The sequence below is a fragment of the Mobula hypostoma genome, chromosome 7, assembly GCF_963921235.1.
Source record: "Mobula hypostoma chromosome 7, sMobHyp1.1, whole genome shotgun sequence".
NCBI classification, from domain to species: domain Eukaryota; kingdom Metazoa; phylum Chordata; class Chondrichthyes; order Myliobatiformes; family Myliobatidae; genus Mobula; species Mobula hypostoma.
The window spans coordinates 52,644,496-52,672,477 of record NC_086103.1 but is presented as its reverse complement, the minus strand read 5'-3'; the positions used below and the strand labels follow the sequence as shown (position 1 = coordinate 52,672,477).

The following is a 27,982-nucleotide window of genomic DNA, read 5'->3' as shown; positions in this document are numbered from 1 at the left end:
TCTAGATCTAATGAAAGGAAGACATAAAATCATACCAAAGAACAGTGACAAATATAAATATTTGAACAAAGAAATCAAGCAAAAACATTGGGAAAGTACAATGGATAAATGGAGAATGCAAAGAGGTAGAGAAACTGAAAAGTTCTGACGATGTGCACAAGAAGGTGAGAATGCTCACAGGTGCTTATTCTTGTACATTTAGTGGGTGTTTGAAAGCAAAAGAGGGATTGATATTCACGGAAAAGCATTCTGGCTAGATGGTCCGAATACATTGCCAACGTATTTGAAGATACCGGAGGTGAGATGCCAATAATTACTAAGAACTTGGATAGCCCACTGATTATGAAATCAGCATTTAAAGCAGCAGCGAGGAAAATGTAAAATAAGGCATTAGAACCAGATGGCACTGCTACAGAAATGATTCAAGCACTGGAAGATTTTAGGATTGATAGGTTGACAGATTTATTGAATGAAATATATGATAGTGGGGAAATTCCTGACGATATTAGCAAGTCAGTATTTATTGCACTGCTGATAAAACCCAGAGCAATTGAATGCGAGTTACACCACATATTTAGTTTGATGAGTCATCTTGTGAAAGTCATGCTACGAATCATCATGATGAGAGCAAAAAAAAGCATGAAACCAGAGATTGTGCAAGAACAGTGTGGAACGTGAAGATAGTGGATGATAGTGGAATGCAAAATGCAATCTTCATCCTTAGAATGATTTGTAAGCATTTCATAGAGTTCCAGAATAACCTATACCCATATTTTCGATTATACCAATGCTTTTGATAAGGTGAGACAGGAAGAGCTTATAAAAATCTTTCAGCACCTGGATATTAATGGGAAAGATTTCAGAATCATCAGAAATTTCTATTGGAAACAAATGACAGGAAAAAGAGTTAAAAATGAGACAAGTGATTTTGTCCAGATTAAGAGGGGAGTCAGACAGGATTATATTTTCACCCCCGACCTATTCAATCTTTATAGTAAGAAGATTCTAATAGAAACTAGCAATATTCCAGGCATGATTACGGGTGGATACAATTTGAACAGCCTACAATAACCAGATGACGCAGTGTTGATAGCTATTTCTAAAAAGAAGCTCCAAGAAATACTGGATAAAGTAGTTGAAGAAAGTTCAAAGAAAGGATTGACCATCAAGTGCAAGAACAAATGTATAGTTCTCACAAGGAAAAAAGAAATACAGAAATGAAATCTGAAAGTGGGCATCAAAACAATTAAACAAACATGGGAGTTCGATTAGTTAGGGAGCACGAAAATACCTGATGAAAGGGCTGATATTGAAATCAGAAGAAGGATTGGGATTGCTAAATGCACGTTTGAGCATTTGAGCAAGATATTACGGAGTACATAATTTTTATGGGTACAAAGCAGCGTTGTGGTGTTGCATTCATTCCACTTTAATATATGGAAGCGAATATCAAAGCAAAATCGGGGAAGAATTAAAGCTGCAGATGTATGTTTTTTGAGAAGAATGATGAAAATATCACGGAAGGACAGAATAACATTGAGGAAGTGTGGGTAAAAGCTGGAATAAGAAGAGAGCTGATATCATCAATGGCAGCTGGACCTTCTGGGGTATGTACTGAGGGTAAAGAAGCTTGAACATCTCGCAGTGATGGGAAAAATTGATGGAAGAGATACTTGCAGTCAACAGCGCATTACATCAAGGGATGGGCAGGCAAAAGTTTTGAAAAGTTTATTATAACTTCTCAGATTACAGACTGTTGAAAGACCATAATTGCCCATGTCATACAACATGGCACATAATGATGATGAGTGATATATTTTATAAACTACTGACACTCACAGAAATCTCTACTATATTTATTCCCTCCCTGCCACATGTAAAAATGCTATTCTCTTTTCTCAGTTCCTTTCCTCTGTCGCATCTGTTCTCAGGATGCAGCGTTCCTTTTCAGAACATCACAAATGTTCTCCTGTTTCAAAGAATAGGGTTTCCTTTCCTTCACCATTGATGGTGACCTCACCTACATCTCCTCCATTTCCCAAAATCCACCCTCATCCCATCTTCTGGCTGCCTTAACAGGGATAGAGCTCCTCTTGACCTTACCTATCACCCCAAAAGACTCTACATCCAGCACCTAATCCTCTGCAACTTCTATCATCTTCTACATGACTCTACCACCAAACACATCTTTAGCTCCACTCCACCCCAACTGTCCACTTTCTGCAGGCATCACTCTCTCCACGATTCCCTTGTCCTTTCATAACTCCCCACTAATCTCCTTCCTGGCACTTATCCTGGCAAAGAGAAGTGCTACACCTGCCCATTCTCGTCCTCCCTCACCTACATTCAGGGCCCCAAACAGTCCTTCCAGACGAGGCAAAAGTTCACTTGCGCGTCTGTCCAGTCATTTATTGTACCAGTGCTCCCTGTGCAGCCTCATCCACATCGGTGAGACCTGTAGCAGATTGGGGTACCACTTCGTCGAACATCTTCAATCCATACACAACAAGCAGGATTTACCAATGGCCAAACACTTTAAATCCAATCCCCATTCCTATTTCGACATGTCCTCTGCTCCATGTTGAGGCCATTCTCAGGTTGGAGGAGCAACACCTCATATTCCATTTGCATAGCCTCCATCCTGATGACATGAACATCGATTTCTCTAACCTGGTAATTTTTCCCCCTTCTTACTTCTGTCTTCTTCCATTCCCAATTCTAGCTTCCCTTTTACCTCTTCTTTTCCCCTCACTTGTCTTACGCCTCCCCCTGGTGCCCCTCCTCCTTTCTTTTCTCTCATGGTCCACTCTCCACTTCTATCCTCCTTCAGCCCTTTACCTTTTACAACTAACAACTCCCAGCTTCTCACTTTATCCACCCTCATCTACCCACATACCTTCCCTCTCACTTGGCCTCACCTATCACCTTCCAGTATGTACTCCTACTCCTACCCCCAACCTCTTTGACTTTCAAGTTGTAGTTAAGGATTTCAATCCAAAACATTGAGCATTTATTCCTTTTCAAAGAGCTGCCTGGTCTGCTGAGTTCCTCCAGCATTTTGTACATGTTACTCTGGTTTTACAGCATCTACACAATCTCCCCATTTAAAGTAAAATTTACATATATTTACAACATTCAACTTTCAACATGATTTATAACTTTCTTTGAAGTTTGTGCAGATTTGCCATGTCATGTAAAACTTCAACAAACTTCTATAGATGTACAATGGAAAATATCCTGATGGTTGCATCATGGCCTGGTATGAAAACACCAATGCCTAAGAATGGATACAGCCCAGACCATCACAGGAAAATCTCTCTGCACCATCTACAAGGACTGCTGCCACAAGAAAGCAACACCCATCATCAAGCTCCCCCACCATTCAGTCCATGCTCTCTTCTCATTATTGCCATTGGGAAAAAAGTACAAGAGCATTAATCCCACACCACCAAGTTCAGGAACAGTTATTACCCTTCAACTATCAGGCTCTTGAACCATTGCAGGCAACTTCATTCATGCGAACACTGAACTGATTCCACAACCTATGGACTTATGTTTTCAGTACTGTCCATCTTTGTGTGTAGCTTTTCATTGATTCGATTGTACTTCTTTGTTCTACTGTGAATGCCTGCAAGAAAATAAATCTGAGAATTGTTTATGGTGACAAACTGTATGTATGTACTTTAATAAATTTACTATGACTTTTAATTTATCCTGAGGGAATGGATTAAACAAAGGCAAAAAGAAATGGAATTTGAAATACCATTGATAAAATGTTCTATGTTTGGTGTTCTCAAATGTTTGCACTGGTTCTAAACTATGTTCAACAGACCAAGTCCCACACAGAAAACCAAACTGCACCCCAAGAGCACAATTCTATATTTGTCCAAAGTTATCACTGAAGGTTCTTCAAATGGCGTTAACTTTTTGATACCTATGCATAAATAGATCTGTTGTTAAAGTTTTTCTGTTCCCAATACTACTAAAAATAATAAATAGAGCTCCTCTTAAAATCACGCTACACATTGATAGATATTAAAAGAGTTAATATTTTGTGTTGAAGCCATTGACAGCCATACTTCGTAAATGGATGGGGTCTTTCAGATAAATGAATACATTGTATCTGAAAACTTCAATGAATGGCTAAGTTCTATTATGATTGGCAATTACACTGGTTAAAGAAGATTTCAGATTTCTGGTTTACAAACAATTGCGTTAATCCAACATACTCAGGATTTTTATGATTCTAGTCTGGCAGATTCTGGTCTTTTGGATGATATTTTTAAGTATTCTTTTCATTCACATTTGTTTAATATTACATAATACTATTATAAATTTTTCTGGTGACCCTGGCATGTTTTAAGGGGATGCTGAACCAAGTAACTTCTAGTCTGTCTGTCTAGGTACCATATCCAATGCGGACTTTGGTGACCATAGTTTTCCATATAGATCTATCCTTCGTTTTTTGGATGACTTTCACTTCCTTGATGTGTAGCCACCTGGCTATGCTTTTGATGGACGTAAGCCGAGGTCTTCCTCTAGGTTTGCTAGAAAAACACAAAAACCAGAGTCCCAATGAATTCCAAGCAATCATGGAAAGCAAGGCCCAAGGCCTCAGTGTATGCTAAAGGGAGTGCAGGAATCAGGACGTTTTGCAGTCACTGCCAGGCCATCAGGATTTTCAAACAATTTGATTGGGGATTATTGTTGTTTTACTGTAAGCCAAGTTGTTAACTGCTATGTCAAATGCACTTTAGGTTCAATTTCATGGTTCTCCCTCTAAGGTAAACTAAAACTTCTGTGTATTCCATTTGAACTTGGCAAGTGTACGAGAGGCACTTGGTGCCAGGGTAGTAAATTTAATTTTACAGAGCTGTTGCTGAGATATTTTGAGTCCCATACAGCCTCGAATAAAAAAAAGAGTACCAGACGATGGATTAGAAATACAGTATTTTCATTAATCAAATATATTGCTTAAAGCAGAACTTTTAAATCTAATTCAAAAAATAATGTACAATTGACTTAGCGCAGTGAGCAAGAAATAGCCAGACATTTTTAAATTCAACCCATTCACTGGGGAAACTGCAAGAATTGGATTAGCTATTTATTTAATACCACACCTGACTTTATATCGTAGGTACAAACTTATACCCCAGAGAACTGAAATAATAGGAGGTATAGGTAATAGGCATGGCTGAAAGATCAATGAACAATTATAGTGCCTTTCATAGTGGAAAAAGGAAATATGAGTACAAATTAACAGAAGTGAATAAAACAATGATGTAATTGGATTGAAGCTGGTTAAATGAGCATTAAGACTCGGGTCTTAAATAAAAAGTCAAGCAAGTTTCTTGTGATTAAACAAAGATTACTGAGTTCGTGAAAGACTCAACATTGAATCTACACTTTCAGTAGGTCTCCCAGTAACCACCTATCCTTCACTGGAAATGTGCAATGGGGTCCCCTAATAGATGCCCAAATGCTCCTCATAAAATAGCAAATGCCTGTCGAAGCAGCTGCCCTACTTCACCACGCCCCTTGCCCTGTTTAATCTACTCTAGCCTTTAATCCCATTGTTGCAATCACAAGCTAAACTTCCCTCTGACTGACCCTGTCTTTTTTTAGACTGTGGGCAATACTGATCATCATTGGCAGGCTTCCAGTTGTCTTTATCCCCTTCTTTGAACTTCCTCAGCCCACAATTCCCCCAAACATCCCTGGGAGATCGTTTCGCTGAACACCTACGCTCTGTCTGCCAGAGAAAGCAGGATCTCCCAGTGGCCACACATTTTAATTCCACGTCCCACTCCCATTCTGATAAATCTATCCACAGCCTCCTCTACTGTAACGACGAAGTCACACGCAGGTTGGAGGAACAACACCTTATATTCCGTCTGGGTAGCCTCCAACCTGATGGCATGAACATTGACTTCTCAAACTTCTGCTAATGCCCACCTCCCCCTCGTACCCCATCCGATATTTATTTATTTATATACACACATACTTTTTCTCCCTCTGTCCCTCTCACTATACCCCTTGCCCATCCTCTGGGCTTCCCCCCCATCCCCCTTTTCTTTCTCCCTAGGCCTCCCATCCCTTGATCCTCTCATATCCCTTTTGTCAATCAACTGTCCAGCTCTTGGCTCCATCCCTCCCCCTCCTGTCTTTTCCTATCATTTCAGATCTCCCCCTCTAACACTCAAATCTCTTACTAGCTCTTCTTTCAGTTAGTCCTGAGGAAGGGTCTCGGCCCGAAACGTCGACTGTACCTCTTCCTAGAGATGCTGCCTGGCCTGCTGCGTTCACCAGAAACTTTTATGTGTGTTGTTTACTCCCCATACACATTTTGTACTACCTGCTGCACCTTCTAAATCCATAGACTCGTACACCGTGGTCTGCCTGTTCCTCAATAATGCCCTAAAATTTACTGCAAATACTAATAATGGTAAGACATACCCAAAGTGTGCCACTGTGGTTTTTTTTACACTACCATCCTCTCCCTGCCTAAGGGTGTTCCACTGAGGCAGAGAAAGGATGGTAGGTTAAAGGAAACATGGTGTACCAAGGATGTGGAAAACCTAGTTAAGAAGAAAAGAAAAGCTTACCAAAGGTTCAAGAAACAAGGTGCTGACAGAGTTCTAGAAAATTACAAGGTTGCCAGGAAGGAGCTTAATAATGGAATTAGGAGAACCAGAAGAGCAAGGGGAGAAGCAGTGTGATAATAGGACCAATCAAGTGCAATAGTGGAAACGTGTGCATGGAGTCAGATGAGATGGCAGAGGTATTAAAGGTAAGACTCTTGGCAGTGAAAATGATCAGAGAGATCTTGGAGTCCATGTCCACAGGACACCCAAAGCTGCTGCACAGGTTAACAGTGTTGTCAAGAAAGTGTATGGTGTGTTGGCATTCATCAACCATGGGACTGAATTCAAGAGCCATGAGGTAATGTTACAGCTATATAAAACCTTGGTCAGACCCCACTTGGAGTACTGTGTTCAGTTCTGGTCACCTCACTACAGGAAGGATGTGAATACTATAGACAGAGTACAGAGGAGATTTACAAGGATGTTGCATGCTTTATGAGAACATGTTGAGTGAACTGGGCCTTTTCTCCGGGAAGTGACGAAGGATGAGAGGTGATTGATAGAGGTGTATAAGGTGATGAGAGGAATTGATCGTGTGGATTGCCAGAGGCTTTTTCCCAGGGCTGAAATGGTTAACATGAGGGGGCATAGTTTTAAAGCAATTGGAAGTAGGTGCAGAAGGGACATTAGGCGGGTATGTTTTTCACATAGATAGTGGAATACATTGCCAGTGATGGTGGTGGAGGTGTATACAATAGGGTCTCTTAAGAGTCTCTTAGATAGGTACATAGAGCTTAGAAAAACAGAAGACTATGCGGTAGGATAATTCTAGGCAGTTTCTAGAATAGGTTACATGGCCGGCACAGCATTGTGGGCTGAAGGCCCAGTAGTGTGCAGTAAATGTCTATGTTCTATGACACTTAATAGAATTAAGTTGCACCTGCCACAGCATTGCCCATTGTATCAACTGTAGTATCATCCTACAGTCTATGATTATCCTCCTCACTAGAAATACTACCTATTTTCATGTTATCTACAAAATTACTAATCATACTTTCAAAATTCATATCCAAATTATTAATAGTCTCTTTTGCCTAACTCATCTATGCCAATCAAGGTGTTTTCCTGAGTCAGTAACACACATAAAAAATGCTGGTGAATACAGCAGGCCAGGCAGCATCTATAGGAAGACGTACAGTCGACGTTTTGGGCCAAGACCCTTCGTCAGGACTAACTGAAAGAAGAGATAGTAAGAGGTTTGAAAGTGAGAGGGGGAGGGGGAGATCCAAAATGATAGGAGAAAACAGAAAGGGGAGGGATGGAGCAAAGAGCTGGAAAGTTGTTTGGCAAAAGGGATACAAGGCTGGAGAAGGGAGAGGATCATGGGACGGGAGGCCTAGGGAGAAAGAAAGGAGGGGGGTGCAGCCCAGAGGATGGGCAAGGAGTTATAAGGAAAGGGACAGAGGGAGGAAAAAGAGAGAAAAAAATATATATATTTTAAAAAATAATAAATAAATAAATAAATAAGGGATGGGGAACGAAGGGGAGGTGGGATATTAACGGAAGTTAAAGAAGTCAATGTTCATGCCATCAGGTTGGCGGCTACCCAAATGGAATATAAGGTGTTGTTCCTCCAACCTGAGTGTGGCTTCATCTTTACAGTAGAGGAGGCCGTGGATAGCCATATCAGAATGGGAATGGGATGTAGAATTAAAATGTGTGACCACTGAGAGATCCTGCTTTCTCTGGTGGACAGAACGTAGGTGTTCAGCGAAACGGTCTCCCAGCCTGCGTCAGGACTCGCCAATATATAGAAGACCACATCGGGAGCACTGGACGCAATATAAAACCCCAGCCGACTCACAGATGAAGTGTCGCCTCACCTGGAAGGACTGTCTGGGGCCCTGAATGGTAGTGAGGGAGGAAATGAAAGGGTATGTGTCGCACTTGTTCCACTTACAAGGATAAGTGCCGGGAGGGAGATCGGTGGGAAGGAATGGGGGAACGAATGGACAACAGAGTCGCGAGGGAGTGATCCCTGCGGAAAGCAGAAAGAGGGGGGAGGGAAAGATGTGCTTAGTGGTGGGATCCCGTTGGAAGTGGCGGAAGTTACGGAGAATTATATGTTGGACCCCCCCTCCCTCTCCCACTTTGAAATCTCTTATTATCTCTTCTTTCAGTTAGTCCTGACAAAGGGTCTCCGCCCGAAACGTCGACTGTACCTCTTCCTATAGATGCTGCCTGGCCTGCTGCATTCACCAGCAGTTTTTGTGTGTGTTGCTTGAATTTCCAGCATCTGCAGATTTCCTCGTGTTCCTGAGCTAGTTCCATTTTACTGCATTTGACCCACCTAGTTCTCAACATTTCCTATCGATGTATCTTCCTGACATCTTTTAAAATGTTATAATTGTACCTGTTTATACCACTGGCAGTATGTTCCTTATAACTACCACCCTCTGTGTGAGGAATCTTGTCTCTCAGGTCCTCTTATGTTTTCCCCTCTTGTCTTAAAACTATGCCCTTTAGATTTTAACCTCCCCTCTCCTAGGGAAAATGACTGTAACCATTCATCACTGCCCCTCATGATTTTATAAGATCACCCCTCAGCCTTTTTCACTGCATGGAAAATAGTCTGGCCTATCCAGTTGACCTTATATCTCAAGTACCAGACCCGCGCCCCTCACACCGCCAACTCAGCTCCTGACAACATCTCTGTAAATAGTTTCTGCATCCATTCTGGCTTAACCACATTCTTCTTACACTATGACCATCAGAAATGCACACATTTGAATGTGGTCACAACAATGTCTTGTACAATTATAACATGGTGTCCCAAGCTTTCTACTCATTGCAATTGCTTTAAAGTAGGAAGTAAGGTGTTTAGAGGGAATTGAAAGAGGATTTTTTCTAGCTAGTAAGTGTTTGGAACCTGGAATGTACAATTAGAGGCCAGAGTATCTCTGCATTGAGCACAGAAAAATACTTGACTTCTATGTGTTAGCAAATGGTGGACAGAGGGATCTCTTTCCTTCTTATATTATTCCAAGATTCAATGACAATCACCTATATTTGTTGACATCAGCTAGATGAATAGATGTATACAGTGTAGATAAAATAAGTGAGCTGAACAGAAATTCTAAGGAACTGAGTTTTGCACTAATACAGGGATAAAAATGGAAATTCTAAGGGGTAGAGATGAACAATGGAATTTAGAATTCCAGGTGGATGAGTCACTGAACTCAAGGTACAAACCAATAATAGGATACAGGGCTTTCAGCGTTTTCAATTTTGAATTTAAAGCAAGAATAGATAAGGGTCACTACCTGGAAAACTGGTTTGAGCTCATTAGGAATAACAAGTAGAATTCTGACAACCCACTGTAAGCAGCACATATTGGTTTTAGACTAAAGCCAATGCATCAGAATGATTTCTGGAACAATTAATGTGTAATAAGGTTTGGTTGTACTATAAGTTATATAAAAATAAATATGTTGGGATACTGAAAAATGTTGTACAAGAGCAGATGGGCACATCTAGAACAAAGGGAATTTAGTTTAGAACTAGAATGCAATTTCAACTTAAAAATTGCAGACTCAAGAAAATCTTTCATATTTGGAACTATGCTGTAAGAAAGCCACAGATTTAAAAGAAAGTTATTTAAAAGAAAGGTAAGCAGTTTAAAAATAAATTATTTTATTCCAATTATGTGTATGATATTTCTAGTCACAATTTCTAAAATGCTTTTTAAAATAATTCAATAAAAAAACAGTTTCAAAATAACTTAAAAGGGAAATTACAAGAGCTGCTGAAAAGGAAATCAATTAGTATTGAACCCTCTCTCTCCATTAAGTTTCTAATTGAACATGGCGAAGCAACCCGACAAAAAAAGTATATGCAATTTCAAACACTAGGATGTCTGAACAAAATACTTTCAAATATAAACACAAGAGGTTCTTCAGATGCTGGAAATCCAAAGTAACACACACAAAATGCTGGAGGAACTCAGCAGGTCAGCCAGCAACTAAGGAAAGGAAATAGAGTCAACATTTCAAGCCAAGACCCTTCATCAGGACTTCCAACAATAAAAGGTTTTAACCACATGAAAAATGTACTTCATGTAGCTAAGAATATTTATTTTGTTCCCTGTAGGATTATAATTATGGCACAAGGAGTTCTGCAGATTCTGGAAATCCAAAGCAACATACACAAAATGCTGGAGCAACTCAGTAGCTCAGGCAGCATCTATGGAGATGAATAAACAATCGACGCTTCAGGCTGAGATTCCAGTCCAAGGCTAGAAAAGAAGGAGGAAGACATCAGAATAAAAAGCTTGAGGGAAGGGAAGGAGGATAGCTAGAAGGTGACAGGTGAAGCCATGTGGGAGGGAAACAAAAATGGCTGGAGAGAAAGGGATCTGATAGAAGAGAAGTGTGAACTATAGGACAAAGGGAAGGAGAAGGAGAGCAATGGAGCTGAGGTGGTGGTGGTGTTGGGGAGGGAGGTGATAAGCAGGTGAGAAGAGGTAAGACACCAGTGTGGGGAATAGAAGAGGGGAGGGGGAGGAAATTATATTTCTACTGAAAAGAGAAATTGATATTCATGCTATCTGGCTGGAGACAAACCAGTTGGAATACAAGGTATTGCTCCTCCACACTGAAGGTGGCCTCATCATAGCACAACAGGAGCTCATGCAGCAACTTGTCAGAGTGGGAAAGGGAACCAGAATTAAAAGGTTTTTGCTGGCTAGAGCAGAGGTGAGCACGTGGCCAAGTGGTTAAGGCGTTTGTCTAGTGATCAGAAGGTTGCTAGTTCGAGCCTGAGCTGTGGCAGCGTGTGTGTGTCCTTGAGCAAGACACTTAACCACACATTACTCTAGTGTCTGTGCGAGGAGCGGTGCCCCACACAGACTTCCAATCTGCGCCTTGTAAGGCATGAAAATGTCCGACGCAGGCCTATCATGGCCTGAGTCGATGTTCCCTCCCTGCCGGATAGAGCAGAATTGTTCTACACAGCAGCCCCCCAATTTATGACAGGTCTAGGAGGTGGCAGGTGGCAATAGATGACCCCAACATATTTTTAGGTGAAGTGTTGCCTCACCTGGAAGGACTGTTTGTGGCCCTGAATGGAGGTGAGGGAGGAGATGAATGGGCATCTTCTCCCTCACCTCCGTTCCCCTGCAGAAAGGGGAGGGGGGGTAAAGATTTGTTTGGTGGTAGGATCCTTTTGGAGAAGGTGGAAGTTGTGGAGAATGAGGTGTTGAATGCAGAGTCTCATGGGGTGGTAGGTAAGGACTGTCACGGCAGCAGGAAGATGGGGGGAGCATGGATGTTTGGGAAGTAGAGGAGATGCAGGTGAGGGCAGTATTAATGGTGGAAGAAGGAAAGAATGGTAGAGGATGCACAAAGCATCTCTGATGTTTTGAAATTGAAAGCCACATTCCTGGAACAGTTGCAGCAGAGACGAAGGAAGGGAGAAAAGGGAATAGCATTTTTTACAGGAGACATGGTGGGAAGAGGTAAAGTCAAGATAGCCATGGGAATCAAATAGGTTTATAAAGGATGTTGGCCAACAGTTTGTCTTCAGACCTGGAGACAGAGCAATTAATAAAAGGAATAGGAGTTGGAGAAAAAGTTGATGAAAGTGATGTGCTCAGAGTGGGTGCATAAAGCAGCAGCAATGTAGTCATCAATGCAATGGAGCAAATGCTAGGCAGCATTACTGGGGAAGGCTTGGAGCATGGACTGTTTTACATAGCTAACAAAAAAGGCAGGCATAGCTGGGGACCATGTGGGTTCCCGTGACTACCTCTCGAGTCTGTAGAAAGTGGGAGGAGCTGAAGGAAAAATTGTTGAGGCTGAAGACCAGTTTTGCCAGACAGAGGAAGGTGGCGATAGTGGAGAGGAGCTGGTTACTTCTTTTTTTAAGAAAGAAGCAGAGAGCTTTGAGGCCTTCTTGATGGGGGATAGAAGTGTATAGGGACTGGACATCTATAGTAGAAATGCAGCAGTCAGGGCCAGGAATCTGTAAATTAGTGAGGAGTTTAAGAGCATGAGAAGTGTTGCAGATGTCAGTGAGAAGGGACTGAACCAAGGCAAATAGAATGGAGTTGAAGTATGAAGTCACAAGTTCAGAGGGGCAGGAGCAGGCAGAACCAACTGGCCTACCCAGACAGTCAGATTTCTGGATCTTGGGTTGGAGGTAGAAGCAAGCAGTGCTGTGTAAGGGAGCTATGAGTTTGGTGGCTGTGCATGGAGGTTCCCCAGAGTTGATGAGGTCAATGATGGTGTTAGAGACAACTTTCTGATGGTCAGGAGTGGGGTTCTCTTCAAAGGGTAGGCATGAAGAGGTTCCTGAGAGCTGCCACCTAACCTCTGCAGGGTTGAGGTCAGTCCGCCACACTACAAAAGCACCCTCTTGGTCTGTGGGTTTGAGGGTAAGGTTGAAATTTGTGCAGACAGAGTGGAAGACAGTGTGTTCAGAAGGGATGATGTTCAAGGTGGGGGAGAGGAATTCTGAAATGATCATTTGATAAAACATTTTATGCCATCATTTTATAAAACTTGCAACTCATGGACAGAATAGGAATAATAATTGCCCAGGAGAACCAACAGGGAATTTGCAATATTTCAGTTCCTTTTCATTCACATAGTTGAAGCGATTCTCCGTAAATTGCTTCCCATATTCAATTTGTTGATTAGAAATCCGATCATTCTACAGAACTTGCCTGAAGCAGTTTAAAGGGAAGATTTTATTTACTGCAGACAAAATAGAGGAGCAAGCTCTGGAGATATGGAAAGCTGTATTCATCAGAACATCCGGCAAAGTCTTGAGACTTTTAGATTCAACTAGGGAGCAATTTGTTGAACATCCACAATGGATAAGAAGTCTACTGCAGTGTGTGAGTTCCCAAGGCAACATATAAACCACGAATAAAGAGGTTAGCCCTTATCCCCATGCAGCAGCATTTGGGTCTCCCTCTACAACGAAAGATCATTCAGCAGAAAGGTGTAATAGATACGGTATATAAATCAACTCAAACTAATGACAGAATCCAGGATCAATAACTGTTGGCCATTATACACTGGTTGTACATTTTAAAACAGAGAGCCTTGTAATTTATAATGTCAGTTGCAATGTATAGACAGTATCTACAAAGTGATGTGTGCAGACCATGGTATCTATAACTTGGCGTTAGTTTGCAATCACTGCACATCTCAGACATAAATGGTTTCTTTACAGTTTTTTTTCTTTCAAATGATGAATATATTTCCCATAGTAAATATTGCAAATGCCAGTAGTTGATTGAAAACATGAAAACAAATTAACCGACATTAGTTATGTCCTTTCTGAGTTATGCGTGAAGCAGCTTAATGAACAAATGTGGTGAAGGTGAAGGTTTAGCAGTTGATTGGTAATTCTGTCCAACAGCTATGTTACACTCTCTCCAGGGAAATAAAGCTATGTATGCACTATTCCTTCTTTGTGCTCCAGATGTGCAAGCACTTTCAGAAGTGCAAGAATTCTTTCAAACATGCCTCTCTTTACATGTGGAGCTCCAGCTTCCTTTCCTTCTTAAGAGTGGATTCCGAGAAGGATGGATGGATAACTGTCACAAGCCAGGGCAGTGCGATATAGAGAGCAAGCTGTTACCTGTGCAGCAGGGTCCCCCTCTCCACGTAGAGGATGAATCCAAAGGAACGGCAGAGACTGATAAATCAGTCATGTGACCATATAATGCAATGTCATATGTATGACATGTTCACAAATAGTGATGTGGTTAGTCTTCAAAAAAAAAGACAGCACATTGCATAAAGCCCGCTTTCTCTCATAGAATTTATTTGTTCCACTACTCCACAGAATAATGTTTATCCTTTTTCTTTTCCTTAGGCATTAATTTTAGAATTGAGAAAAGCCTGTATACTTATGGCTTCCAAATAGGATGATGAGGCCATGTTGGAATCTCAGACGCTTCACGTATTTGACAAGCAGTTGCCAATGGGCAAGCGAGTGGGTAGGTTGTAAGGTGGAAACAGCAGGAATTCTGCAGATGCTGGAAATTCAAGCAACACGCATCAAAGTCAGGACGAAGAGTCTCGGCCTGAAACGTTGACTGCACCTCTTCCTAGAGATGCTGCCTGACCTGCTGCGTTCACCAGCAACTTTGATGTGTGTAGATTGTAAGGTGGACCTTACACCACTCTAATCACCATTCACACAGGATTGTATGCATTTCCAAAGCATGCCCTTGAGCTTCTCAACAACTTCCTGGATAGTTCTCTCCATTTGGGGTAGTCATAGTTCAGAGATTTCCATGATTTAGTAGGAATATTCAATTTCTTCAAGCAGGCTTTGACGAAACCCTTTATTTTTTTTTATTTGTCCAACAGGTAAAACCTTCCATCACTTTCCAATTAAGGATATTGATGTTGACTCACTTGCCCTTGCAATTAATTTAGAGAATTTTGTGAAGGTCAGAATAGTAGTCTTTTTTCAGTAACTTGCGATGGCTGCTGTAGGTAGACTATGTCTTAGAAGAATATAAGAGGGCAGGCATCAGTGCTGCTCAAAAGGACAGGAGTTTGGGCAGAGTCAAAGGCCTTGATCTTCAAGTACCCTTTCCTCCAACATTGTTAGCTAATTGGGGCTCTCCCTGCAATTTGGCACAAGTCAATTCTATTGGTCAGTTAGAAACTTCCCAAATCACAATGTGGATTTTGTTCATTTTGTGCATCGATTATGATCTTCACTGTGACAGCTTCAGAGAGCAGTACCATCCACTATTGTATATGTGGCCTTCAACCTCAGCCAAGCGTTTGATTCCAGCAATCAGTTGAGCATCCTGAACTTTCCCTGCTAACATTAATCTGTGACCACTTTATGTTTGCTCTATATGCAATTTGTCATGTTATGCAACAGATCAATGAAACAAAGGCGCAACAATTTTTCTAAATTTTTATTACTATAAAGCAACATCTCACCTCCAACAAAGTTCCAACAAGAGTAGAGATAACTTCAAGCCTGAGAAGATGGTCCTCAAATTCAACATCTGATAGAGCAAAATCCTCTACCAAATTAAATCTTCTGCAACACAATGCACTTCATCAAAAAAGTTTTGCATCCAGTTCCTTCCTAAAAAACATGGAATACTTCTCATATCTTAGGAGCCATCTTTCATGGAATAAAGAAATTCACCACTAACTTCTTGCAGATGCATTCTCCCTCTCTCAAGATTTGTGTGAGACTTTAATGAGTCAAATAAAATTCACGGAATGCCACCAAGATCAAAGTTCTGAATTCTATAGCTGATTACATGTTACGAGGTAAAGAGTAGTAAATAAGAAAGGCTCATTTGGGTGTGTTGTGGTGTATTAAATTTTGTAAAAACATCAGAAAAGAGTCTGAACAATTCCAAGTGATTCTTTAACTCTTCGTGAGTTTGCAGCATGTAAGGTGTCTGCAGAATTTAAACACTGTAGCTTTGTTAAATGTTTACTAACAGCAGCAGGGTTCTTACACCTTAGATATGTTAACTGTTTCCTAAGAGTGGCTGGTTTCTTTTTAGCCTCAGGCATGAGCAGCATGAGAACAAAAGACCTGAGGGTTTAACTGTCTCTGCATGTCCCGCTATGCTTGTGGATTGGACCCCTCATTATTGAGGCATTTTTTGCTTGGTTCTTGGGACTTCACCTAGATTGAGGAATCATGATCATCTGTGTCTAGAACAGACCCAGGGTGATTTCACGAGTCAGAATTCAGAGTTCTGTCGACAGAAGCAGCAACCCCACCCCCGACAACAGAACAAACAAATCCAGACAATGAACCGTGGAGCCCTGAAATCTTTGTAAATTACTACATAGTATTTTGCATGGTTCATTTGTACTTTCTATTTTATGGTAATAAATTAGGCTTAAATTACTTGGTTGTGCTTGTATGTTTATTAGCACATCTTCAGGACACACAAATTGCTTTGGGTCTTTTGGGTCTGATCAACCCAGCCCATTACATCGAGCAATTTACTGATCAAGCAGATGTTTTCTACAGACTGCCGCATAATGATTCTGTGTGGTTATTGAAAACGCCTTAATTTTTCTTTAAAAGATTCTTTGTTGCTGGTGGACAATATGTTTTCCGTCATGGATACAGAACTCACACAGTAGAGTCCATGAGCAAATTCTGAAATAATGGACTGATTCCAATCCAAACTTGAATGCACAACAATTCTATTATTTTAGACACACATTATCCACTGATCACAGTGGGAAAATCCCAATATTCAGATAAATGGAGTCTGAAAGCAAGAAACTGCAGCTGATGAAAAACTTAAAATACAAGAAAAACTTGGGTCAGGCAGTGGAGAGAGAATTGGGATTTATGTTTTCAGAGAAGGGTAATGGATGGAGGGAACAAACAGGAGATCTATGATAGGGTAGAGATCAAATGAATTTGCTGTTCATTTTGTCTGAAAGAAGATGGTTAAGTCTTAGAATTCATAGCTGATCTGGAGAAGGTATGATCAGAAGGAGATGAGTGAACATAGACGAGAGGGGAAATCATTCATTCTCAGATTTTTCCTTTGTTCTTTCCACCACTCCCAATTCTCTGCAACTTAAAACATGCTCTCACTTTTACAGTTCTGATGAAAGGGCATCAACCTAAAAATGGACATTCCTTCTCCTTCAATATATGCTTGATAATCTATTGAGTATACCGTCATTCATAAGCTATAGATAGAGAGCTAGAATATGCCATTACAGCAAATACAGTCTCTCTCTCTTGAGCAGGACCACCACCTAATACCCCCTCTAGAGTCATAGAGTTATACAGCACAGAAACAGGCCCTTTGGCCAAACATCTACACCAATGAGGATGTCTTTCTGAGCTAGTCCTACTTCCTGGAATTTGGCCATATCCCTTTAAATCTTCCCTATTCATGTACCTGTGCAAATGTCTTTTAGGTGTTGTCATTTTACCCACCTCCACTACTTCCGCTGGCACTTCATTCCATATACCCACAATACTCTGTGTGATAAACTTGCTTTACAAGTACCCTTTAAATCTTTAAACCTTAAGTCCAAGCTCTCAAGTTTCAGACTCCCTGTCCCCGGGGACAACAAAACTGAAAATTCAACTCCTCATGATTTTATCAAATGTTATAAGGCAACTCTAAGCCTCCTTTGCTCCAAGAAGTCTATTCAGACTTTCCATATACCTCAAGCCCTCCAGTCCCAGCAACATCCTTGTGAACTTTTTCTGCATTTTCTCTATCTTACATCCTTGCAACTCATGCAGTTCTCCATTTTTTCAGTTTTGAGAGTTGCCGATGTATCACAGATTTGAACATAGTTACTATAGCCCAGTATGGATGTAAAACAGCAAAAGTAAACTCCTGATTCACCTCCTTCCAACTCATTAAGAGGTACAGTAAAGTAGTTCAACAACATGAGAAAATGAAGGTACTCTAAATGCCAAACAGGTATAACATGACAAAGGTGTACATTGGTGAACAGTACAAATCTTAAGGACTCAAGAGTCTGTAAAACTACAAATCAATGTGTATGGGTACATTACAAGCCAATAATTAGTACAAAGTGGAGTCATTGCACTAAAAGCAAATCTCTACACTAAACTTACTCTTCCTTTAGATTAACATAACATAAAACTGTTCATGTAACAAAACATTCAATTTCCTTTAACAATCCATGTTCAAATAAACATGCTTTCACAATAAGTGTTTGCATGATTTTTTTTTAACATCTGTCCATAACTAACTTCACTATACTAAAGATCCAGCCTTTAGGGTGGCACTCCGTTTCTTTCAGGAGAGCAACTCTGGACCTGTGGAGTGGCATCAGGTTTGGCAGGTCTCTTGTCAAAGACAACTTTCTCTGTTGAAAGTTTCATGTTGATGTCAGTGACAGCATCACTGAGAGGTAAGTCCGATGGATAGAATAGGTCGTCGGTCTTACTGGATACAGATGACTTCGGTGTGTTTTTTGGCAGAGCATCCAGTATCTGGTCCATATGACATTTCCATGTATGATCTCAAACATCCACCATGTACATCTGTTGTCCAGTTCTTGCAGCTATCCTACCAGTGTCCACCTGTCTTCTTTTCTAGGACTTCCCGTTCAACCTTGAATCTCCTTGCTGATTTAACTGGAAACTGGATAAAATGTTTATTCTGCACTCCCACTCTAGATCTGGTTTCAGGAGGTCTATGTGAGACCTCAAACTCCTGCTCATGAACAGCACTGTAAGTATTTGATTTGTCGTTGCATGAACAGAGTTCCGATACACATAAAGGAAGTTGTCCACTTTGTGTGGTAGAGAAATGTCCTCCTTGTCCATCGTGTTAATAGGCTTTTTGAAAGTTTGGACGAACCTTTCAGCTAACCCATTTGTTGCTGGGTGGTGAGGAGCTGGCTTGAAATATTGATGCTATATTACTTCATGAAATGTCTGAATTCTTGACGTGTATTCTGGTCTGTTATCACTCACAATTTGTTCAGGTAAGCCATTTCTGGTGAAGGAAACCTCAGGGCAGAAACAATCTTTTGTGAGGTGGTTGACTTCATTGGTATGACCTCACACCACCAAGTCAGTACCGACAGCAATCAGAAATATGGAGTCATGAATGGCCCAGGCAAAGTCAATATGCACTGTTTGCCATGGTGAAGACACTGGTGTAAAGATGCCTGTGAGGGTGCGTTTTGAACTATGTAGCATCCCAAACAGCTTTTGGTGAACTCTTCAATCTGTCTATCTATCCCTGGCCACCACACGTACCTCCAGGTGACACACATCAAAGTTGCCGGTGAACGCAGCAGGCCAGGCAGCATCTCTAGGAAGAGGTACAGTCGACGTTTCAGGCCGAGACCCTTCGTCAGGACTAACTGAAGGAAGAGTTAGTAAAAGATTTCAAAGTGGGAGGGGGAGGGGGAGATCCAAAATGATAGGAGAAGACAGGAAGGGGAGGGATGGAGCCAAGAGCTGGACAGGTGGACAGCTCCCTTCCAAACATTCAGGGCCCCAGACAGTCCTTCCAGGTGAGGCAACACTTCACATGTGAGTCGGCTGGGGTGATATACTGCGTCTGGTGCTCCCGATGTGGCCTTCTATATATTGGCGAGACCCGACGCAGACTGGGAAACTGCTTTGCTGAACACCTACGCTCTGTCCGCCAGAGAAAGCAGGATCTCCCAGTGGCCACACATTTTAATTCCACATCCCATTCCCATTCTGACATGTCTATCCACAGCCTCCTCCACTGTAAAGATGAAGCCACACTCAGGGTGGAGGAACAACACCTTATATTCCGTCTGGGTAGCCTCCAACCTGTTGGCATGAACATTGACTTCTCTATCTTCCGCTAATGCCCCACCTCCCCCTTGTACCCCATCCGTTATTTACATACACACATTCTTTCTCTCACTCTCCTTTTTCTCCCTCTGTCCCTCTGACTATACCCCTTGCCCATCCTCTGGGTTCCCCCCCCCCACCTTGTCTTTCTCTCCGGACCTCCTCTCCCATGATCCTCTCATATCCCCTTTGCCAATCACCTGTCCAGCTCTTGGCTCCATCCCTCCCCCTCCTGTCTTCTCCTATCATTTTGGATCTCCTCCTCCCCCTCCCACTTTCAAATCTCTTACTAACTCTTCCTTCAGTTAGTCCTGACGAAGGGTCTCAGCCCGAAATGTCGACTGTACCTCTTCCTAGAGATGCTGCCTGGCCTGCTGCGTTCACCAGCAACTTTGATGTGTGTTGCTTGAATTTTCAGCATCTGCAGAATACCTGTTGTTAGCTCCAGGTGAGATTCTTCATCTTGACTGTACCCAGGTGTCCATCATGCAGATTCTCCAACACTCTGGTACACAGTTTTGAGGGAACCACAACAGGAGATCCAAATTATCAGAGTTCTTTGACATACAAACAATTGGTCTCATCTCACTGAGAATTCTGGAAACATAGGATTACAGTAAGCAGGCCATTGTTGTAAGGTGATGTCATAGAAAATGTTGGGTCACTCCTTGTTTCTCTTTGTATATTCCCTTTGTATTTCAGAAGTTGTTACTGGCAGCTGATCCACAAATGCTGTGTGGACCACTTCCGCTGGGTCACAGAATGAAGACTTTTTTTCTTCAGTTGCCAACAGTGGAAGATGTGACAAGCCGTCGGCGTTGCTGTGTTGTTTGGTACCCTTTCAGCTCTATGTCATAAGAGTGGGCTCCTACAAAAAGTGCCCAATGTTGCAACTGGGTAGCAGACATCACTGGGATTCCCTTCCTGGGATTGAAATTAGACACAAAGGACTGTTGCGCTGTCACGTGAGTAAAGTATTGTCTGTAAAGTAGTGGTGGAACTTCTTTACTCCCCATATCAAAATAAGGGCCTTTCGGTTGATCCGTGCATAGTTGCGTTCTGCACTCATTAGTGACCTTGAAGCAAATGCAATCAGATGTTCAGATCCATTTTTCATAGTATGTGACAAAACGGCACCAATACCATAAGGGGATGCATCACCCACTAGTTTGATTGGCGGAGATGGGTCATGATGGGTAAGCAGTTCATCTGACATTATTAGTCTCTTTGTTTACTTGAAGGCTCTTTCACATCTTTATGACTATTCCCACTTTGTTCTTGTCTGCAACAGTGCATTCAATGGGTGCAGCACTGTAGCAATGTTTGGGAGAAATCGGTGGTTGTAGTTTACAAGGCCCAAGTATGACCTGAGTTGTGATACATTTTCCGGTTTGGGTGTCTGCAGCACTGCTTCAACCTTCTCTTGTGACTTATGTAAGCCTTGCTTGTCAATGACAAGCTCACAATATGAGATTATATTCTTAAAACTCACATTTCTCTCTCTTTGCACACAGACCATATTCACTCAGCCTGGTAAGCATTTTACCAAGGTTCTGCATGTGCTCTTCACCATTCTAGCCGGTCACAATTATGTCAAAGTAACATTCTGTTCCTTGGAGCACTTGGTGCATTGCTCTTTGCCAAATTGCTCGAACTGATGCAAAGCCAAAGACGAGACAATTATACTGGAACAGTCCCTTCTAAGTGTTGATTGTGAGGAAATTCCTGCTTTACTCCTCAATCTCTATTTGCAGATAGGCTTGCTACAAGTCAATATTTGTAAACCTCTCTCTGCCTGTCAAAGATGCAAAGACATATTCACAGCAGGAGATACTGCATAGTACACAGCATAGGGTTAATGTTCACTTTGAAATCCCTGCATATGTGTTCAGCTTTGTCCTTCCCTTTATTGATCACCAGGACAATGGGCATGGCCCAATTCCTCCGTTCAACCCTAGAGAGAATGCCAGACGCTTCCAAGTTTTGAAGTTCAGCATCCACTTTAGGACATAGTATGTAAGGCACTGGACCGCTTTATGGAATTTTGGTGTTACTGCTTCATCCAGTTCAATTCTGGACTTAATGTCAATACACTTCTCAAACACCTTCTCATTCATATTACTCAACTGTGATGTATCTGGTTAGTGTTACATTTGGGCTGCAGTTGCCTGTTGATGACACTTTGAGAGCTTTGATTGTGTGCCATTCTAGTTGGATTTTTCTCAACCATTCACATCCGAAAAGTGCTGGCCCTCCACTTTTCAACACATGAAACTCTAACTGCTGTGTTTGACATCCAAACATCACATTCACTTTCACTTTGCCTTTAGGAGACACTTTTTCATCTGTGTAGGTCTTTAGCATCACTGTGGTCTTTTCTAATAGTAGCTTGGGAAACAGCCTGTTGTAGTTAGCCTCTGAAATTAAAGACAAAGCGGACCCTGTATCCAGCTCTACTTTCAGTTCTACACCAGGCACATCTTGTTGGGATCCATATAATTCTGCATTCTGTTTCAGTAATGCTATGAAGTTCTAGGCCTGACAACTCACCTTTGTCAGACTTGTGTGTTGTCTGATTCAGTTTCATATTCAGTTACTTTATGCATTTCCTTAGTTTTGCGTTTGAAAGATTACTTTGTGTGGTTTTTCTCTTTGGCTGTTCTTTTTGCTGTACTTGTATATTCTGTCTATGTTGCCTTGTTTATCACACTTTTTGCAAAATTTGTCTTTGAACCCAGAGTCACTTGCATCATGGGAGGAGGTGCCACATAGATAACATTGTTGGCTTCTTGCACCATTCAGGGATGTTTTGTGCATTTCACATTCTAAACTCGTTTTCTGTAATTCTGATGCAATATTCCAACAATTTCATTGAATATCTTGTTTTCTGGCTTTTCAGGGGTTCCTAAGTTGCTTAAGAGACTGTACATCTTAGCAGTCATTAAGCTAAGAAGTATAGAGACTTTCTTTTCCTCATCCACATCACTGGCATTACAATAGAATTCAAACCTCTCAACATATGATGCCCAGTCCTCATTAACACTCAAATTTGGCAGCTTTCCCAACTAAGGCCATCGTCATGTTATGTTCACTTCATCTTTGCTAGTTGCGCATCTCTCACTGTGTACTCTTCACTGTCACTCATACATCTTTGTGCTACCATTTGTGATTGCCTTCTCTGTACTAGTTCACTCTTTCTTCTTGCTGTCTCTCTCCCATCCTCCGAGTTCTGACATCTCATAACCATCAGAGCAGTTGGTAATATTTGCTGATGTTCAGGCTTGTAATTATTGCCAATTTGTTGTGTCTGTACAACCGCATGTCAATTAAATAAAAGCACACACTTGGAGGTCAAGTTAACTTGTATATTGACTTTGCAGAGAGAGCAACCAATCAATATGCATGAGTAAGTTATCTGTCAATAACTAGTGCTAAGGAGAGTCATTGTGCGAAAAGAAATAGATCCGTACACTTCATAAACAATATCTTGTGCATGGTGTGCGGGGCGGAAGTCTAGAAGCTAGCAGGCTGACAAAATGATTGCAGTGAGAGAAACACTGGAGAAATGTGTGATCACAAACTTCTTACATAAGTGGATTTCAGAGATCCAAAAACTGCTTTGGTTGTCAAGAATCTAACAAAACCAGCCAACATACTAAAAATGAAATTCTCGTACATATAGAGAAGCACTTTTTCAAAGAGACAATGTAATGTGGTATATCTGTGTAGAAATATGTAAATAAAATGCATAAGAATTCAATGTGATGATATAATTGCACTTGATATGTAATTATAATGCTATTGTCTTCAATAAAGAGGTAGTACTTGTTCTGAAGGACTCTAAGTATCTGAAATATTAAACACATCCTCTTTACCGACAAAGCCACCAGAAGCATTTATCCAACACTAGCCACAACCACTTACACACTTCTTCCTTTGAATTTCCAGTACATACAAAATGATGCTCTAGATGGGCTTTATAACAGACACCTGCTAGCAACAGGCTTTGGATCTCAGCCCACAGTGCAAACTGTATTTTTGCCAGAGGCCAAAAAGGATCTATGTTACATGTGGAATTCTGTAAAGTATGCTGCCTGAGTTAGGAGTCAGGATCAACCATTCCATCCACAGAAAGGATTCGTAAGCAACGTTCAGATGGTTGACTCAGATTACCTTTACATCTTGTTCCTCAGTCCCCTGCCCAGTAAAATCCACTCTAGTACCCAGACTGACTTTGCTAATAACTTTCCACTGATATTGCTGGGCCATGAATAGCTAACATTTGCTTGCTGAGGTGTGCATTGCCAACAGCTCCTATCATCTTTGTTTTGCAAGTTAAAATCATCATTTTAATATATGATCCTGCACTTAATGGCACCTAAAGATCCACCCCCAACTCTCTAATTATTGTGGAAATTATTTGGGAGATGAAATCCAATTGAAAATATGTTAAAGCCAGAAAGTTGGACAGTACATCTTTATCCAGATACAATTATATTTCTCTGTCAGTATTCATGACGCACTGGCTGTAAACTATGTTTTCCTTTCTCCCTCAGGTATGGGAATACATGAGCAAGAGTGGAAAATTTCAGTGGAGGGGAAATAACGTGAATGTCTGAATGTATAAGCAATAAGTGTCACTTTCATTCGCTCTCATTACTTCTAATTTCAAAGATAAGAGAAATTGAGCAGAGCACAGTTATTGAATAAATTACCAGTTTTCTCTTTCTCCACACATATCATATCTATAATTAAAGATGCCAAGGGGAAAAGTGATTTTGTGTGGTATATATCTCAAGAAAATAGTTCAAAGTGACGATATCAGTATAGGAGAGAACCTGTTTCCCACTTACTTCTCTGCAATATAGGAATGCAAAGGTTTTCACTATCATATGGCTAAGCTGAAGTGTTATAACATTTAAGCCAAGAAGAGAGGCAGCAACATTGGCTTTCAATAATTTGCTTAAAAGAGCTAAATTTTAAGGGCTGTCTAATAAAATGCAGCCAAAGGTGGAGAGCAGAGGTTTAAGGTAGAGATTTTCGATATCAGGGTCCTAAATACGAATGAGGGAATCTAGGCAGAATTCCTGATTTGTTGCGGACCTGGAGGATGCTAGAAAACCGGGAGGTGCTAAGGCATGAAGAAGATGAGAACAGAGAGAGAGAGGTCCTCCGTTGGTCAGAGTTGACCATGGATGCTGCACCCTAGCTGTCTACGCAAGCTAAGGCAGTACAATATGTAGAGCAAGCTGTTGCCCATGCAGCAAGCTCCCCCTCTACATGCAGCTGATGATTCCAAAGGAAATGGCACAGACTGATACAGTTTAACACCTGCAACATCGTAGGAGTTGCCAGTTGAACTCAAATACGACTGTATCAGAGACTCCAGCTCCAGATTTTTCCTCAGAGTTTACTCCCGAAGCTTTCCCGATGAGTGGGTACAACCACAAAACAGCAGAGGTTTGAGATCAGAATTTTCCTTCTCCTAGATCAGCTGCCAACCACAGCTGATGAGTCACATTTGCCTGGATAACAGCACAAGAGCACAACAAAAAATAACTCAAGCATGAAAAACATTAAGATAGTTGGGTGACTTGATACTTAGGAGTCAGTAAAATGTGTGGGGCTTTTAATCACTTGAAATTATTGGAAGGTGGAAGACTGTGGGCAATATAAAAGTGTTAGGAAAATTGTATCTAGAGTTAACAGGAAGCTACACGATGGTACCTGCAATAGAGAAGTTAAGGCAAGGATTGAAATGAACAATGGTCTATGAGATAGGGTCAGAAAATCAAATGAAATCAAATAGAATTCCAAAAACTGCAACCATTCCTACTCTTATGAGTCAGGAACAAGGAAGAGAAAAACAATATGGAGGTAAGAGAGCAGAACCTGTCACTGGACCCAAACATGTATCAGCATTCATTTGGAGAAAACTGTAGCACAGTAGTGACTAGATACTGGACAAACAGCCTGAAAACACAGACAGACACCCTAGAGAGTTGCTGATGAGGCAGAGCTGAGTGAAATCAGTTCACATGTGGATCCTGAACTATTGGCAAGCAGTAAAATGCTGCTCAGAAATAGGAGTCTAAACAGACTTTTGGGGGGATCCTTTAGATAACACTACAGAGACAAGAAGAGCCTTCACTGACAATTCTCTTGCTACAACTAATTGGGTTAAAAGGAAAGAAGCAATGGCATTCTCACTTAGTTGGACATAGCAGGGAGGAACTGAAGGATGGTGGGCTCAAATCACGGACAGCTTTAATAATATCTTCTGAAGTTAAATTAGCTTGAACATATACTCTTCACAATAGTTGCAAATAAAGATAAAGAGGCAGATCATGCTTCAGAAACAGAACTTACTTTTAACTAAGATCTGAAAGACTGAACATTTACTTGAAAGTTATTACTGAAGGTTGAATTAAAGGTTAAAGGTTCATGAAGTTGTATTGATATTATTAAACAAAGTGGGAGCCTATAGTTCAATCATCAAAATCTAAACGTTAAACTATTCAAGACTAAAATTAAAACACACAAAACCAAATTATCCCTTCAAAAATTCATCAATTTCATGCTTGTAATTTACCTTTAACCTTCATAGATATTACGTCCATAATTAAAGTTCATTTCAAACAATTGGCAATAATAAAGATGACAAAGCCTGCAATAATCTTCCTGAACAGAGGGCTATTGATATAAATGGCCGAAAAACTGCTGCCTTACCCTCTTGAACAGCTTGAAAGGGATTGTTGGAATCAACAAATCTGACTGAGAATGTTATCTTTTCATTCTGCAATATTTCTTCATTCATGTTCATTTCAGCCACGGCTAATCGAAACATTTTATCATCCTTTCTGGCAGTCTCCTCAAAAATTGCACCTGAAGAAGGAAAACAAATTAACATAAGCCCATCAATTTGAGTCTGATTCGAGAATGAGAATAGGAATCATTTTAAGTAATGTAAGCAGCTGAATTTGACAGACTCTCCATGCATTTGAATAAATAAACTGTACTAGCATTGAAATATGGTGCCTGATTTGCAATAGTGTACAATAATTGTTAATATTTAGTCACACTGACAAAATTCTTTTCAGAATATCAATGGTGCATTGATTTAGTCATATGCAGCATTTCTGAAAAAAAATTACCTAAATATTTTCAACAAGGCATTTGATATTAATTATGTAAAAAAATTACAATCATGTCTATTAATTACAAGAGATGTGCATGAGATTAAAACCACAGCAGTGAACAGAATTTTATTCCTTTCCTTCTATATTTTTTATCTTTTACCCTCTACTTCGGTTTTCATGTCAAATTCTGTCAAGGGCATCAGTTTCTACTTAGAAGGTGACAGAGCTGCCACTTCACAGGGATACAGGTTCACCAGACTTCCTGTATTATTTGTATGGAGTAGATGCATCCTCACTGTGACTGAGTGGGTTAACCATGGGTGTTCTGGCTTCCTCCCATATCCCGAAGATGTGTGGAATCGTGGATTACTCAGCTATTAACACATAGATAAGTGGGCTGCAGCTGTTCAGAATGTTGGCTGGAAGAATAGGGAATGAGGTAATTGGTATTAATAGATACTGAATGGTCAGTCTGGACAATGCACCAAAGGACCACTTTCTCTAAACTACTTACTTGGGTCCATGACTCAATGAAATTCTCCATTCCAACCATTTTTTTGTCTAGTCCACATCCATATTTTTTGGGTACATCTCACTCCAGAGAAAACACAGTTTTCAATAATACAGTTTCACAAGCTGGTCTGAATTTTCAGTCAGATTAAGGGCAAAGGTAAAATTGATGTAAAATGGGGGAGGAGCACCAGGAGGGAGTCGATGGACAGGCAAGTGGATAAGGTGAGAGAGGGAAAAGGGGATGGGAAATGGTGAAGGAGAGCGGTGGGGAAGTGGGGGGAGGCATCACCAGAAGTTCCTGAAATTGACGTTCATGCCATCAGGTTGGAGGCTACCCAAACAGAATATAAGGTGTTGTTCTTCCAACCTAAGCGTTGCCTTATCCCG

General features: G+C 41.0%; 1 protein-coding gene across 1 annotated transcript in view; it reads right to left on the bottom strand.

Moving 5' to 3' along the window:
• LOC134348912 (glutamate receptor ionotropic, delta-2-like) overlaps nucleotides 1-27,982 on the bottom strand; it is a 595,898-nt gene that overhangs the window by 464,681 nt on the left and 103,235 nt on the right. Inside the window, exon 2 of the mRNA XM_063052714.1 lies at nucleotides 26,673-26,828. Coding sequence (XP_062908784.1) covers nucleotides 26,673-26,828 — 156 coding nt within the window. The remainder of the gene's footprint in view (nucleotides 1-26,672; nucleotides 26,829-27,982) is intronic.